This window comes from Phocoena sinus, chromosome 14 (assembly GCF_008692025.1).
Source record: "Phocoena sinus isolate mPhoSin1 chromosome 14, mPhoSin1.pri, whole genome shotgun sequence".
Lineage (NCBI taxonomy): Eukaryota > Metazoa > Chordata > Mammalia > Artiodactyla > Phocoenidae > Phocoena > Phocoena sinus.
The window spans coordinates 74,779,056-74,795,827 of NC_045776.1; the positions used below are offsets into that span (position 1 = coordinate 74,779,056).

At 55.2% G+C, this 16,772-nt stretch overlaps 1 protein-coding gene across 1 annotated transcript in view; it reads right to left on the bottom strand.

Moving 5' to 3' along the window:
• Window positions 1–16,772, bottom strand: part of DTX1 (deltex E3 ubiquitin ligase 1) — a 37,640-nt gene that overhangs the window by 18,161 nt on the left and 2,707 nt on the right. The window contains exon 2 of the mRNA XM_032603222.1: window positions 756–1,434. Within this exon, the coding sequence (XP_032459113.1) occupies window positions 756–1,434 (679 nt within the window). The remainder of the gene's footprint in view (window positions 1–755; window positions 1,435–16,772) is intronic.

Consider the following 16,772-nt stretch of genomic DNA (forward strand, 5'->3'; position numbering starts at 1 on the left):
GTTAAAACAAGAGCAGAGAGGCTGGCTCTTGTGCGCCTGACCTCTTAACCACCACCCTCTTCTGCCACTATCTCGGGTCACCCCAGGAGTCCCTAAAGCCCAGCTTGAAAATCACAGTATTAGCCCCAAGTGATGGTGATATTTAGATGTGGCCTATAGGGGAAATGTTTTGGACAAGGGCCTAATGCTTGCTTTGAGCCTCCACGTGAGATGAGTATGGACTGGGGCAGGGGTGAAAACCCTCCAAAAATTCGAAGACAGCACAGCACAGAATCCTGGAATTGGTGTGAATTCCAATCCCTGCTCTCCACCTGGGTGGCCCTCAGAAGGTGCCATACCTCTCCCAGCCTCAGCCTCTCCATCTGTAGCAGGGGCATGGTGGAATTTTGGGGTGTGTGTGTGTGTAATAAATGAGGTGGTGTAGATAAAGAGTTTAGTAAATAATAAACATGGACTGTACACCATTATAGTTGCTGCTATGGACCCATCACTGTGAATTGTGTGATCTGGGAAATGTTACTAACTCTCCCCATGCTTCAGTTTCCTCATCTGTAAATTGGGGATGATGACGCTCCCTACCCCACAGGGTCCTTACGCCTGGAGATAAATGAGCGTTAAGGTGCTTAGTTAACCCTTGGCACAAAGTGAATACTTAATAGATGCTAGATATTACTTGTGGTTATTATAATTAGTACTGTAATTCTTTGTTCCTAGCCCCAGTGGGCAGCTACCCCTGCGCCCAGGGCCCGGCTTACCCCGGCGGGATGGAGGCGCGTGCGCTCACGCTGGTGGCGCGCTGGGGCCCGGGCCGGTTGAGGTTGTTCTGCCCCGGGGTGGGCGCGCCGCTGGGGGCGCTCGGGCTCCGCGGGGACGCGCTGAGGGGCTGCGCGGGCTCGGCGGGGCCGGCGGCGGGCGCGGCCCAGAGCGCGGCGCCTGCGAAGGTGGCGCTGGGGCGCACGGCGAGCGTGCCCGCTGGTCCTCCGGGCGGCGGCTGGGGCGGCGGGGGCGCGGGGGGCGCCTTGCGGCGCTGCGAAGCCAAGATGGCGTTGGAAGCGGCGCGCGTGCTGTTGACCAGCAGGCACTGCTGGCACGAGCAGGGCTGGCCCGAGCTGGCGCCCACGGGCCACGACTGCGACTTGGGGATGGAGCCGACGGTGAGCGGGTAGGCGAGGTCCAGGCGGCGGCGCAGGCGGCGGCGCCGGCGCGTCTGGCGGTTCATCTGCGACATGCTGTTGAAGTAGATGAGGTAGCAGAAGCCGAGCGACGAGAGGTCGAGCCACGGGTGCTGCTTCTCGTAGGCGTTCTGGATGGTGATGCAGATGTCCATGTCGTAGGCCGTCCACGCGCCGCCGTCGTTCTCCCACTCCCACACGATGCCCTTGCCCGGCGCCGACGACGGGTCGTAGAAGTTGCGCCGCACCGGCCGCATGGTGCCTGTGCTCACAAGGGGGACGGGAGTCAGGACCGGAGGGCCGTTAACATCCGCGGCCAGGGGGATCGGGACAGGCCGGAGGAGCGGGGGACAACACCGGGGTCAGCACGGGCTGGAGGGTCAGTACGGGCAGGGGCGAGCTTGAGGGTCAGCACATATGGCCTGGGGCGAGAGGAGCGCGGGCCCGGGAAGGGGGGCGTGGAAGGCAAGGAAGCGGGGTGTCAGGACGGGGATGCAAGTCAGCAAGGGGGTCAGGGGGTCGCAAGCTGCCCCCACCACTGAAGGGTCAACACAGGCACTGAAGCAGTGGCCCATCACAGGCCCTGGGGGAGGAGAAGGGAGAAGGGGGTGTGAGCTGTTTAGACAAGGAGCGGGTGGGAAGCGGAGTCAGAGCCTGGGGTGGGAGCCGGGATCGACAGAGGCCACGACCGTGCCGACACTGATGGTCCTTCTTTCCTTCATTAGCTCACTCATTCAGTAATCCGTCCATCAGTCCATCCATTCAGTAATTACTTCAAGCACAAGTTCACTTATGCATTCCGTAATTCTTTCATTCGTGCCTTCCTTTATTCCTGCCTTGGTTTGTGCATCATGTATTCCTCAGTTCCTTCATTCAATAATTCTCTAGCTCACCCATGCCTGCCATCATCCATACCTGCACTTATTCTCCTTCAGCAACTCTATCCATGATTTCAATCATCCCTTCACTTACGACCATCCTGTATAAACATGTGCACCCTTCCACATTCCTACTTTCCCTTCTCTCCTTCCCTGTTCCATCTGGTATACGTTATATGTTACACATATATCTTGCTTTCTGTCTGTCTCCTCCCACTAGAATGTCACTGCCACAAGGCGAGGACTTCGTTTTACTCACTGCTGTATCCGCAGTGCCTGCACACAGTAGGTGTTCACTAGATATTTGCTGAACGTGTGAGTGAATTCGTTAGTTCAGATATCGATCCATTCTGAGTTCGGTTGTTTTATTCTGTCATGCCTTTTGCTATCCTTGCATTGGTCCATTCCTTCATCCACTCATTTACTCCTTTTTTCATGCATCTGTTTATTTGTTCCTTCTTTTAGCAAACGTGCTGCCTATCTGCTCTGTGGATGGCTTCGTGCTGAGTGGTCATTCAAAATGAACATAACCACGTGACAGCCCCAGCCAGGTGGGTATTCACGCTCCCATTTTAAAAACAGGGGCCCTGAAATTTGGCTCCCAGCCTCTGCTCCATGCTTCCCAATTCTAGATGCTTTCTGAGAGCAAGGCTCCATGGACACTGGGTTAAAAAGAGATGAACAAGGTCCAGGCTGCGAGACTTCTCAGTGCCTTGAGCCTGCCCTGTGCCTTGGGGCCAGTGTGGAGAGATTCTTTTGGTTCACGTGGCACACTGGCAGGAAGGCTGCACGCTTGACTGCTCCTCAACTGTGGGCAAGTCCCTTAAGTCTCCCTAAGTCTCGGTGGCCCCATCTCGAAAATGAAGGTGATGATAATCCATGAGCCACCCCTCCCCAATCACACGGGGCTGCTGGGAGGATTTGGTGAGAATAGCCACAGAGCACAGGGTCTGGGTGGGGCACCAGGGCTGGGAGGCAGACAGACCTCATTTCAAGCCCCAGCCGCCCAACTTTCCAGCTGTGTGTCTGTGATCAGGCAGCTCAATGGCTCTGAGCCTCAGTTTTATCGTCTCTAAAATGGGCACAAGCAGACCTTCCTTATAAGGTTGCTAAAAGGATCCATCGAGACAAATAGTGTCTCTACTCTGATGATTCCAATATCCTCTCCCCTTAGAGCCAGACTTGTGTATCCAGCTGCTCCCTCTGCACTTTCCCATGCAGGTCCAATGGGCTTCCCAAACTCAGCTCTGCCAGAGCAGAGCTGTGGTCTTCCTCCACCCCAAACCTGCTCCTCCTGAAGCCTTCCTTGTTGCAGTTACTGGCAGCTCCATCCTTCCTTTTGCTCAAGCCCCAAAGCCCCAATCCTTGGACCCATCCCTGACTTCTCATGTCATACCCCACGTCCAGTCTATCAGTAAATCCAGTGGTCTCTATCTTCAAATACATCCCACATCTGACCACTTCTCCCTCTCCCCATCGCACCAAGTCTACCTGGTCCAAGCCACTGTGTTTCTCTTGCCTGGACTATTGCAGTAGACTCATTACTGGTCACTGCTCCTGTCCTTGCCTTCTGTCGTCTCTTCCCCACACAGCAGCCAGAGGGATCTCATTCAATGCAAGTCAGATCAAGTTCTTCTTTGACTCAAAATTCTCCCATGGTTCCCTCCTTGCTTGGAGTCAAAGTCAAAGTCCTGGCCATGACCTACAAAGCACCACATTGTCTATAAAGCCTCTACAAAGTCCCGCGGGTCTATAAAGCCCACCTCTCACTCACTCCCTGGCCCCATTGCTGTTCCTCAAACAACTGAAGCAATGTCCAGCCTCAGGCCCTTTGCATTTGCTGTCCCCTCCCCCTGGAATATGACCTAGCCACTCCCAGACGTTCTCACAGTTTTCCCCCTCCTTTCTTTTAGGTCTCTGTTCAAACATCCCCTCATTGGAAACGCCACCCTTCCATGGCCCTCCATTGCCACCCTCTTCCCTTGCTCTATCGCTCTTCCTGGCACTCAGTGCTACCTGCGTGATTCATTCATCTGCAGACTTGCTTCACTCTCTGTCTCCCCCGTACAAGGTCAGGGATCTTGCCTGCTTTACTCCTGGCTCTATCCCTTGTGCCTAGCACAGTGCCTAGCACGCAGTGGGCCCTCCCTACGTGGGGAGTGTTTCCACTGTCAACTGGCACAACGCCAGGGTGCCTGGCCCTGGAATCTGCGGCCAGATGGATGAGGACCCATCATGGTCCATCCTGAGGACCCCCTCCTTCCCCTGCCTTGCTTAAGCTTCTCTCTCCCGGGCACAGACTCTATCTGACCTTCACTTGGGTCCTGACCCAGGGCCAAAACAGCTACTCCTCTGCTCTCTCTGTTTGAATCCCAAGGGCTATGGGCTACCCCCTGCCCTCTGTCAACCTCCCAGACTCCGAGAGCTGGGGAAGTCGAGGCACAGAGCTGTAGCTGTAATGAGAGAGGCGTGGCGGGCGTAGTCAGTCGTATGAAAACTGCCCCCTCCCGGGCCTGCAGGGCAGCCTCATTCTCCAGTCTGTTTATCATTTTAATTTAGCATGTGCATGTTGACTTTTTCCTTGACAACGGTGTTCTTCCAGGGCAGGCCTGAGAGGGGATTAGTTAGAGGGAAAATCTGGGATCCTGTTCCCATCTGCTCCCAAGTCCTGGTCTTCCCCTCTCAGAGCCTCAGTTTCCTCATCTGCAAAATGAGGGCCCTTGACAGATGATCTTCAGGTCCGATGTGTCCAAAGTACCACCATTAGCCTCCCAGTTAAGGGTTGGGGTGCTGTGTTACATGGAAGGTGTAACCCCGGAACGGGAAGGCAGGGGGTGGGAACTTGCTATATTCAATCACCTCTGTGTGCCAGGTCTTGAGCTGGGCAGGGCAGGGTCAGGGGTGGGAGGGGCAGAGTGAAGTGGCTGAGAGAAACAACTCAGAAGGCTCACAGGCCGTGTGCCAGTCCTGGCTCCACGCTTAGCCTCAGTGTCCTCATCTGTCAAATGGGGTATGAATACCCACCCCCAAGGGATCACTGTGGGGCAGAGTAAGATAATGCACATCATAGGTGCTTGGCAGAGCGCTTGGCTACAGTAAGTGCTTGAGGAATGTTAGCTAAGACGCTGTTATTATTATATACATTACCCACATTCACCTTTTCCCAGCCCTTGGTCACTTGGCAAACTCCTACTCACCCAAAAAAACCCTCTACATGCCCACCTCCTCCAGGAAGTGCTTTTCTGTTCTGCTGCTATAGCTAGCACATGCTGCTTTTTACTGCATGTATATCTTTGCACTGTCATTACGTGATTTGTTTTTGTTCTTAATCTCCCTCACTGGTTGATGACTTTCAGGAGGACAAGGACCAGGTCAGATCTATGTTTTTGTTCCCAGCACTAGGCACAAGGCACAAATGAGGCGTCTGCAACTGAAACAGGCAACCTACTTGGCACAGGTCGGGGCTCAGAGGGAGTGGGAAAGAGGAGGGGTTGGTCTTTTTTTTTTTTTTTTTTTCTTTTCGTGGTACGTGGGCCTCTCACTGTTGTGGCCTCTCCCATTGCGGAGCACAGGCTCCGGACGCGCAGGCTCAGCGGCCATGGCTCACGGGCCCAGTCGCTCCGCAGCATGTGGGGTCTTCCCGGACCGGGGCACGAACCCGCGGTCCCCTGCATCGGCAGGCGGACTCTCAACCACTGCGCCACCAGGGAAGCCCGGAGGGGTTGGTCTTGCTAGAAGAGGGAGTGCAGACTGGAGCAGAGGCCAAAGTGCACAAGGGGTCCCCGGGGAAGGGGGGACAGGGTTCCTAAGGTCAGCATTGGCCAGCTCTGTAACAAAGGACTCTGGGAGCTCCTCGCAGCCAGCTCAGGGCCAACCAGCCCAGGCGTCCCTCTCTCCAGGGCTCTATTTAGCCGGTATTGATTTTCCTGCCTGTTTACTGGTAGTTATTAAAGGCTGCGTCCCTGGAGTCCTTTTCAAACGAGATCGGAACCTGGCGAGCTGGAGTAATTAGGGCAGCTGCCGTCCTCCCCGCTGGGCCCTGCACCCTGAAGCGCCCAGTGTTGCCTGCCTGCCTGTCCGTCCACCTCCCAGCTCACGCTGGCCGTGGACCAGGCCGAGGGGGGCCAGCTGGTTCCCTGGTGACCTGCCTGGGCTGCGATTTCGAGATTTCCAAGGGAGCAGCGGCGGAAACACTCTTTCTCTTCCCCAGTGGCCCTGGCCTAGATTTTTGGCCAGAACAATGGGTCTAAGATGAGGCTGGAGGTTCCTCAGCCTGGGAGATGGGAAGGGCCTCAGACTGGTGGCCTGGATGCACGGCTGGTCTTTCTAACATGGACCGGCTCTGCTGGGTCCACTCCCCTTCTCTGGCCTCACGGGTACCCGGCTGCACTGGCCACCAGGGTCCGTGTCCCCATGGCAGTTAGGAACCTGTGTCAAGCACGTACTATTTCTGGGCCTGTTTCTGTGTCTGCTTTTGTTCCCTGTCCCCCCACCCCCTCCTTCGCTTCTTAGGAATGTTTGGTTGAAAAATTCCAATCTTGTTCCAGATGAACTGAGGGGAAAGGGGCTTTGGCCAAATGTCAGCTGGAGGATTGCAGGAGCTGGGCCCCTGGAGACCGGGTGTGGGGACGGCCGCGGCCACTGCAGCCAGTGACCAGTTCATGCCTGGGGCAGAGACAACCAAAGAGAGATCGAGACACAGGTGGGGAGAGCAAGAGACAGGGAGAGAGGGGACTTCCCTGGCGGTCCAGTGGTTAAGACTTCACCTTCCAATGCAGGGGGTGCGGGTTCGATCCCTGGTCAGGGAGCTAAGATCCCACATGCCTCGCAGCCAAAAAAACCAAAGCATAAAACAGAAACAATATTGTAACAAATTCAATAAAGACTTAAAAACAAATGGTCCACATTAAAAAAAAATCTTAAAAAAAAAAAAAAGAGAGGGAGAGAAAGGCACAGAGACAGAGAGAGACACACATGCACAGAGGGCCGAGATCAAAATGGGAAATGCTAAGGCAGATAGATACAGGAGAGTGGGGGGCAGAGAGACTTAAAGATACAGAATCCTAGGACTTCCCTGGTGGTCCGGTGGGTAAGACTCCACGCTTCCAGTGCAGGGGGCCCAGGTTCGATCCCTGGTCGGGGAACTAGATCCGGCGTGCCGCAGCTAAGACCCAGTGCAACCAGAATAAATACATAAATAAATAGATAAATATTAAAACAAAGAAACAGAATCCTGAAGCCTAGAGACTGAGACAGTCAGGGACAGTCAGGGAGAACGAGAGAGCTAGGCCAGGAAACGGAGGAGCAGAGAGGGGGGACGGGGTGGGGGGGAAGACCGCAGCTACAGCAATACCAATAAAGCTAACGTTTACTGAGTCCCCACTATGTGCCAGAGGCTGTGTTCAGCACTTTCCTTGCACTAACTCATTTTATCCTCACACGGTTCCTTCTAGGGAGGGACCAGAATTATTCCCATTTTACAGGAGACAACTGAGGTCCCAGAAGAGTGAAATCTTGGGAGGGTTGGGGATAATGCTTTATTCACGGAGCAAAGGAAAGGCCAGGTTAGACTGGTTCTAAGGGGTTTAACTCAGCCAAGTGGTAGCCCAGCCTAGGATACCTCCAGCGACGGGGAACTCACTACCTCAGCTTTGCCCTCAGTTGTTTCGCTGTGAGAGGTTTCTGGCTGGAGAACGCGGTCCTGATCTGACCCCTCTGCCTGAAGGCGGGGTGTGTGGGTGTCTCAGCCCTCCAGCTTTTGGCTTTAAGAAAAAGCTGACTCTGTAGAGAGACGGGAGGGTTCTGAGCCCTCCTGTCTGCCTCTCTAGTCTCCAAAGTGTTTCTCCCTGGGCTGAGCCAGTCCCAAGGCCCAGCAACAAACCACTCCCTCTGGGGGTGGCTTCCCGGAGGGAAGTGACCTCAGTTTGGGGGCACCCAGACCCTGACGGGAAGGGGGGCCCGTGGGAGGCAGTCATGGGACATCCTGTCAGGTGGGGGGAGTCCCGCTGCTGGCTGAGGCCTGTGACTGGGGGTTGGGCAGTGGGTTAAGCGTGAGTTCAACACCCACTGGATGCCAGGCCCCAATGGGGTAGTTTCCTGATTCCTCCCCCAACCCAGAAGTCATCGTAACCATCATTCTCGCTCAGAGAACACACTTTTGTGGCCCAGGCTCACGTGAACTCATTTAATCCTCACAGTGGCCCTATGAGGTAGGGATATTACCATCCCATTTGATTTTTTTTTGGCCGCGCTGCGGAGCGTGAGGGATCTTAGTTCCCTGACAAGGGATGGAACTTAGGCCCCGGCAGTGAAAGCGCCGAGTCTTAACCACTGGACCGCCAGGGAGTTCACCATCCCATTTTAGAGGCAAAGAAACAGAGGCACAGCGCAGGGTAGGAACATGTCCAAGGTTATCTGCAAGGAAGTGGTCCAGCCAGAAGCCATCCCAAGGCCACCCGGTTCCAGATGTTCCCTTCACTGCTCCACTTGTACTAGCCCACGTTCCAGGGGAGGAAACTGAGGCACGGAGGTTACACAGTAAGTAAGGGACACAGCTGAGGTTCAAACCCAGACTATTACATGGCCTTCTGGAATAGCGGCCCTCTCCCTTAACCCCTCGACTGATGATCTGTGTGGCTGGCCAACTCCCTGACAGCAGTAACAATAACCATCCTGCTTTATCGAATTCTTCTGTGCCAGCTACTGTGCTAAGGGCTTATGTGCGCCCTCCAGTCCTCGCAATAGCCCTAGAGGTTTTGTGCACTACTGTTAGCCCCATTTGGCAGATGGGGAAACTGAAGCTCCTTGGGAGGACTTGGAGGTCCACCTAGGGGTGGTGGCTGGGCTGGGATTCGAACTGCAGTCTGTGGACCCGGGGCACCTCCCTCTCCCTCCCGCCCTGTGATCAATAATCCCGCAGTGTTCTGTTTCCCTCCAGACTCTCCCAGGGGACTTGTCAACAGAGCCACGGCCCATTAGCGGTTTCTGCACATTTGAAGCTGGCCCAGGCTCCCCAGGGTCTGCTGGCAGCTGGGCAGGCGAGGGGAGGGGGTCTCCAGCCCTGCCCGGGGAAGGCTGAGGGGCTGCACGGCACTCGGAGAGGCTACCACCTTCAAATTGGTTTCAAAAGGCCCTCGCTCTGGAGGCTGCTGGCGGCTGCCAGCTGGCTTTGCCCACTCTATGGGCTGTGTATGTGTCTTCCCAGTCACCTGGCTTCCAACACACTCGGGTTCAGACCCCCAGGCATGGCAGCAGCAGCTGAGAGACGGAAATGAGAGGGTAGGAAGCAGAAGGAGCAGAGAGTCCTCTATCCCCTGGAGCCCTCATGGTGTTGGGCAGGTGCCCTGACCCTGCCAAGCCTCTGCTTCCTCATCTGTGAAACAGACATCTCATCATCATGATGGTAAACACTCACAGAGGGTCTGCTCTGTGCCAGGTACTGAGCTAAGTGTTTCACATGTTAAATCTTGTTTTTTTTTTTTTTTTTTTTTGGTACACAGGCCTCTCACTGCTGTGGCCTCTCGCGTTGCGGCGCACAGGCTCCGGACGCGCAGGCTTAGCGGCCATGGCTCACGGGCCCAGCTGCTCCGTGGCATGTGGGATCCTCCCAGACCGGGGCACGAACCCGTGTCTCCTGCATCGGCAGGCAGACTCCCAACCACTGCACCACCAAGGAAGCCCCACATGTTAATTCTTAATCCACATGACACTCTACAGAACAGGTACCATTTTTATCATTGCCTTGTACAATTGCCAAAACAGAGAGGTGAAGTGATTTACCCAAATCACACAGCTAAGTTATTAAGCCAGGATTCAGCCCAGCCAGATTTGAACTTCTCCCCGCTTCCACTGCCACCACCCTGGTCCAAGCCACCATGACTGCCTGCATGGACTACTACAGCAGCCTCCGTCCTGTGTCCCGGTTTCCACCTTTCGCACCCCGTAATGCATTCTCCCAAGGCAGCCAGAGGATCTTTCACAGACTCAGGTCTGACCACATCACTCCTCCGCCCAACACCCATCAATAGCTCCCTAGTGCCCTTAGGAATGAAGCAGTCTAAGCTCTTTAGCTCATCTTCAAGGCCCGTTACAAGCTGTCCGCACAGCCTCACACTCTAACGACACCAGACTTCTAGTTGTTCTCTGAACACATCACGCATGGCTGTGCCTCGGTGTATTTGCACATGCTGTTCCCTCTGTCTGGAATGTCCTGCAACCCACCCCACCCCACTTCCCTCCCTGCCGAGTTCCCACACACTTGTCATGGTTCAGCTCAAGCACTGGCCTCTTAAAATCGTCTCTGCCACCCTCAGGGAGAATCGCTTCCTCCTTGGGACTCACATAGCACCTTCCACCTACAGTACCGCCATTAAAGCACAGAGCTCACTAAGTGTTGAGGCGTCTGTGCCCTCCAACTTGGAAGCCTCTCAAAGGCTGGGCTGGCTTTCAGCCACCTTAGCATCCCTTTATAGCCAGGAGCACAGGGAAGTAGGTACTTGGAAAATGCTGGCTAAATGAATGAATGAGTCAGTGAATGAATGAATGGCCAAACACACACAAGTGAACCTACCTGAGTACTACAAATGTCTAGGCTGGAGATTGCAAGTTGAGGGGGCATTTGATTTTGTCTTGGGCGCCACGCTGTTTACATCTTGTAAATATAATGACCAGGCATTTAAAAACTGGGGTGGACTCACTCAAGTCTGGATTTCAAAAATCACCAAGTATCCAAAGAGGCAGCCCCGAGGCAACAGTTAGCAGAAGCTCAGTCACAGTCACTCCGTTCGTGTTTTCAAGTATTTACTGAGCGGCTACTGTGTACCAGGCACTAGAGAACAACAGTGGAACGCCGTTGCCTTCCCAGCCACTGCACACACTTCTGTTGGCTGCCCGGGCCCTGGAAGCATCTGAATTTTCCGCCTCTTTCTAGATGGAGAAATTGGAACCCAGAAAGCGAAAGCGGCTTTGTCCAGATCACCTACAACTTAGAGATAGATGTTGACCCCAGGCTCCTTGACTCTTATTTTCACAGCCCCAGGTGACTAACGCCTTGGCACGAATGAACCTTTGTTCCCTGGAAGAGAGGAACCTGGGGAGGGCTCCATCACGTGCAATTTCAGGTGAACCCTACGCTTCCCCTGGCGTGCCCTGCTTGCTCTGCTTGCAGTGGGCAGGAGAGGGCACAAAGGCTCAGTGGCGGCGAGGCCCAGCCTGTCATCGGCAGAAGAGGTAGCCACGCTGCAGCTGCTGGCAGGACTGTCCCGGTCACCAGCGCTGCCTTCTTTGATTGCTTCCTCCTTTGTTCTGCATTTCAGGGTGTTCAGCTCCACGGCCCAGTGCCAGACTCCCTCCCATTGCCCATCACCCGCCTGCCACTCCTATTCAGGCAGGTGGAGGTGGCAGCCTGGAGCAGCTCCAGAGGGATGATGGGAGGAACCCAGAGAGGGAGAGGTGCTTGGCCAGGGTGACAGAGCAAGGACGCAGCTACACAGGACCTGGGGGAGACTCAGTCTCCGGCCTGCCTGCTCCTGGAGCCCAAAGATCAGGAACAGCCCCACATCCCGGACCTCCTCGGCGTCTGGCCACCTGTGTCATGCCCATCACCCCTACCAAAATACAAGGGCTTTGAGGGCAGTGATTTGTATCTGTCCTGTTCACTGCTGCATCCCTAGTGCCTAGGACGGTGCCTGGCCCATAGCAGGTACTCATTAAATTCCTGCTGAAAGAATGAACAAATTAGTACTGACCACAATCCCATGAGAGAGTCCTGTTGTTGGACCCATATTACAGAGGAGGAAACTGAGGCTCATGGAGAGTGTGGTTTACCCGGAGTCAAAAGCCAGCACCCCCTCACCCCACCCCACAGTTACCAGAGGGCTGTGAGGGAGGGAATCTAGAGCCTGGGCCGCACCAACAGGGCTCCCTGAGGCAGCCAGTTCCAGATCTGGGGCCCCCTGCTCTCAGCTGGTATCAGCCTAGGGCAGCTGGCAGCTGGTGGGGTGCCTCTGTGGACTGGGAGGCCAGGGGGACTCATCGTGGGGGCAACTGTCTTGGGACCTGGAGGCCGTCCTGCAGAGTGGCTACCACTGGGTGTGATGCAGGAGTGAGAGGAAGAAGGGAGGCCCAGGGAGACACAGGTGTGCGGGGAGGGAGGCGTGGGAGGGCCCTGGGCACCTTCCATACCCTGAAAATACCGCACTGAGGAGGGAGCTAGGGATCCCACTGCCCACAGCCTGAATGGGCAGCTCCACCGTGACCAGTCCTGCCCCATCACCTCCCCATCCTGGCCCCTCCTCATTACCCTCCCATCACATCCCCCGTCATCCCCTCTGTAGAACCCCCATGCCTCCCCCTTCACTCCCCTCCATCACAGCCGTTATTACCCTCCCCATCACGGTCCCCTTTATTACACCCCCAACTCCACCCCACCAGCAATAGCCCCAGTCATGGTCCCCAACACCTCCCCGGCCCCTCCCCCCTCCACGGCTCTCATCACCTTCCCTATCACCTCGCCTACTCCAGCCCCACACTTCCGCATCACAGCTTCCGTCACCTCCTTCATCTCTAGGTCAGACCCTAGCTCCCTTGGACCGATGCGGGGGGGCGTTGGAGAGAGCAGGAAAGGATGGAGAGGGGAGGCAGGGTACATGAGAGGAGAGAGAAGAGGCTATGGGGAGGATTTGACCCAGGATCTCTCACACCCACACCCCACAGGACTGGTCCAGCCGTGGGTGGGCGCTGTCCAAGGTGCTGGGGCAGCCAGGCCTGGCGCAGGGTGGGCGCTGCAGACCACCTAGATCTGAATCTCTGATCCATCTCTTCCTAGCTTGGGCAGGTGGCTCCCCACCCTCTGAGCCTCACCTTTGCTATGTATAAAATGGGTCAGGAAGGGCCTACGTCAGCCCCTGCCCAGCCTGCTTCAGCTCTGGCCTCCAAGGGCCCATGATTAACGAGGCTGGTCCTGCAGTGTGACTCCGGGTCCCCTGGGGCCTGGCCGCTAAAGGGTGACAGCTGGCAGCCCGGCCGTGCCCGGTGGGACTCAAGAGGCCTCCCTTCCGCTCCTTACCTCTTCCCACTTCTGTCACTGCCTCCGTTTTCCACTCAGGCCTGGGTGTCCTCTAGCCAGAAGTGTTCCTCAAACCATACAAAGTCTTGGAGGATTCCTCCTCCAGGAAGTCCTCCCTATCAGAGGCCCCAGGCACACACTGCCCACATCATGTGTCAAGGGTAACCTGTACCTCTCCTATGAGGTCTTTAGATCTTTTTCCTACTGCAGCGTGAGTGCTGTGAGCAAAGCAATATTCCCCATGCTTCTACCTACATCACCTCATTGAGTGCTCAGGGTAATAATCCTCTCAGGTAGGAACTATTCTTATTCCCATTTTACAGAGCAGGAATCTGAGGCTCAGAGAGGTTAAGGGGCTTGCGCATGGTCACACAGCCAGCATGGGGCCAGGCTGGAATTCAGATCTATATCTGAATCCACGAGTTCAACTGCCGTTCCCATGATATGTATTGATATTTGTCTTTGCCTTCACTAGATGCTGAAGTCAGTTTGGCAGGGGTCTTGTCCTTCTTTCTGAGTTCCTAGGAACCAGCCCAGGGCCTGGTACTGAGCAGGCACCAATGACTGTCAAATAAAAATGATGATGAATTTATGGTACCAGAAGAGACTCCAGGAGCCAGACAAGCAGCCAGAGGCAACAGGATGGATCTGTAAGGGTGGAGATGCAGGCAGTGTGACAGGTGGTGGTGGGAGACACCCACGTACGGACTAGTTGGACCAGCGGCCACCAGTGGACGGACCCTTTCCAGTCCAAACGCACATCCTTCTTGCCCCTGGTGTCAGGCCCAGCCCCCTGGGGCCCTCCAGGTTGTCTGCGAGAGGGTCCCAAGGGGTCCTGTAACCGGGTAGCTGGGCCCTGGAGGCCTCTGGGGTTGCACAGGCTGTTTCTGCTTTGGTACAGAATCCGGCAACGAGCCAGAGCTCTCAAGGGAGAAGGGGGAGGGGACTCTCTCAGCTGGCTCGTTGAATGTCACCTTATTCTCCACCTTGAGACCTGTCTGAGAGGCCTGGGTTCCAGAAGAGTGATCGACTGTGTGACTTCGGGCAAGTCACTCACCCTCTCTGGGCCTCTATCTCTCCATCGATACAACGACCTGCCTAGGAGTCTAAATTCTGGCGGTGCCTTCCCCAGTGATGGCTGCTCTTCCCACTGGGTGGCCCCACCTGGTCTCCAGCAGCCTAAGTGTGTCTTCAGACAGGATGTTCCCATAAGGGCACCAGGGCTGAGTGGAGCTCCAGGTACCCAGAGAAGGGATGATGTAGGCTTGGAAGATGCTGAAACCAGCCGCCACCTGTGACTCCAGCCTGACAGCTTGGGAGTGCCAGGCACAGCTGTGCTTTGAGTCGTGGGGACAGTAGTTGTGGATGGTCCCCAGCCTGGCCTCACCCAGCCTCAGCTGTCCCATCTACAGAATAGGCAGAAGGCTACCATAAGTGCCCCCAGCAGCAGTGGGAGAAGAGAATGGGCGTCACCAGTCAGTCGGAAAGGTGGCCCTCCCTCTGCCCCCAGCCATGTGAGCTCAGGGAGAAATCTGGAAATTGCCTAGGAATTGGTTAGGTCATATGCCTGTGAAAGGAACACTAGGGTCACAGCATCCCTGCCACTTAGGTTCCAGACCTGCTGGGCTTCAAAGGGAACCTCATCCCCTGTACAGAGCGATGAAAACAGCCCAGCAGGGGAGAGGTGACGGGGCACCAGCTGAACAAACAGCAGCCCCCATGGGAGCAGGCCTGGCCCTTCCCTTGTGGTCCAAGCCTGACATCTGGGCTTTCTTCCGCTGGCCGCATGACAGGCATATAGACAGGGCATTTGTGAGTCAAGCAGATTGGTCCTGTGTGCGTGTATGCACACACGTGTGCACCTCGGCACACGCCACGAGGCGAGTATTTGTGTACAGGCCACACTGGGCATGCCGTGGCACCACTGCTGTCCTACCCCATGGGCAGGTTAAAAACGTATTAGGGCAGGGGTTGGTGAACTGCAGCCCGCGGGTCAAATCCACCCGCTGCCTGCCTTTGCACAGCTCTCGAGATGAGTGGTTTTTACATTTTCAGATGTTTGGGAAAAAAAAAAAAAGAGTTCATGACCCGTGAAAATGATATGAAATTCAAATGTCAGCGGCTGCAACTAGTTTTATCAGGACACAGATGCATTCATTCATTTGCATACTGTCTGGCTGCTTTCAAACTACAGCAGGAGAGTTAAGCTATAGCAGCAGTTACAATAGAGACTGTAGGGCCCACAGAGGCTAAACTATTTACTATCTGACCTTATCAGAAAGTCTGCAGCTCCAAAGTCAGGGCGCTGGGGCATGCTGCTACCTCCCACAAAAACTTAAAGTTCGGCTTCAATGAACCTATCAAGAATTTTACAATGAGAAAATCTAGAGAGAGGTTGTGTTCATTTCAGTACATGCACGTGAGCTTTGGGTTTTACAACTTTATATTGTTTGTGTGTGTGTCTGTGTACCATGATCTTCAAGATGTAGGATCTCCGACTCATCTTTCGTGCATCTGTAGTGTTCAGCACGTGCTAGGCACATGGTGGGTAATTAGTTAAGGTCTGTGGGATGAAATAACGTGTGGTTCTCTCCATCAACTCAACAGTCCTGCTAGCAAAGCGATACTCTTGCCCATTTCACAGATGTGGAAACTGAGGTCTGGACAGGTGACAATGCCTGCTTGAGGCTCTTTTCTGGACCATTAACTATGAGGACAAGATGTCCTTCCTTGACTTTGTATTGCTCCTGGGAGAACTGGGCGATCACATTATAACACGTCTGGTGGGAGACATCTTGCCCCTCCCTCTAGCAGTTTTCCAGGCATCCTAGGTCCCCTGCCGGCCCCACAGGTTTCCAGGCCTTCCTCCCTTGTTGGGGTTCTTGGCAGGCTCCCAGGGGCCTGTGGAGGGATGAGTATTTTTTTTTCCCTTTTCCGGCAAACAGGGGGCAGGTGTGGAGTGAGCAGCTCCCGGAGGGGGCAGTGGGAAGACGACTGAAGCTGAACTTCTGGGGGATCCAGCGAGGCTGACCCATAAGAGGGGTGCCATTGAGAGTAAGGGACCTGCTGAAAGGGGGAATGGAGGGAGTTTGGGGCGTTAGGAGCCCAAGTGGGGGTGTGGGGATAGAAAAGGAGCCCTGAACAGGAGTGTGGAGATCAAAGGCAAAGTGGCCAAGTTGGCAACCTTGGGTGGGGCTTTTGCTGCTTCTGAGGGACCATAAGTCACGCCCTGGAAAATCCGCCCCCGCCCCCCCAATAGCTTTGAACCTACAGAACGCAGACCACCGATCCAAGGAGAAAACACACTCCTTCTGCTGTCAGACCCCTGCCCTCCACCAGAGACGGTTCCAGGATAAACCAGAGAGAATGGGGCAGGGGACGCCTAGCAATTCGCCGCCAGGGACTCTGCCTCTCTGGAAGGATTGGCACCAGGATTCAATGGTGACTTCCTCTACTCTCAGGATAAAATCCAAAGCCCTTTTCACGGCTGTCCAGTGCCGTATGTCTGGTCCCTGCCCCAGCCTCATCTCGTACCACCTTTCCCTCATCCACTGCACTCCAAACACAATGGATTTGAACGTACTCTGCTCCTTCCCACCACAGGGCCTTTGCACTGGCTGTTCCCTCTGCTGGGAGCACTGTCTCCCACACTCATTC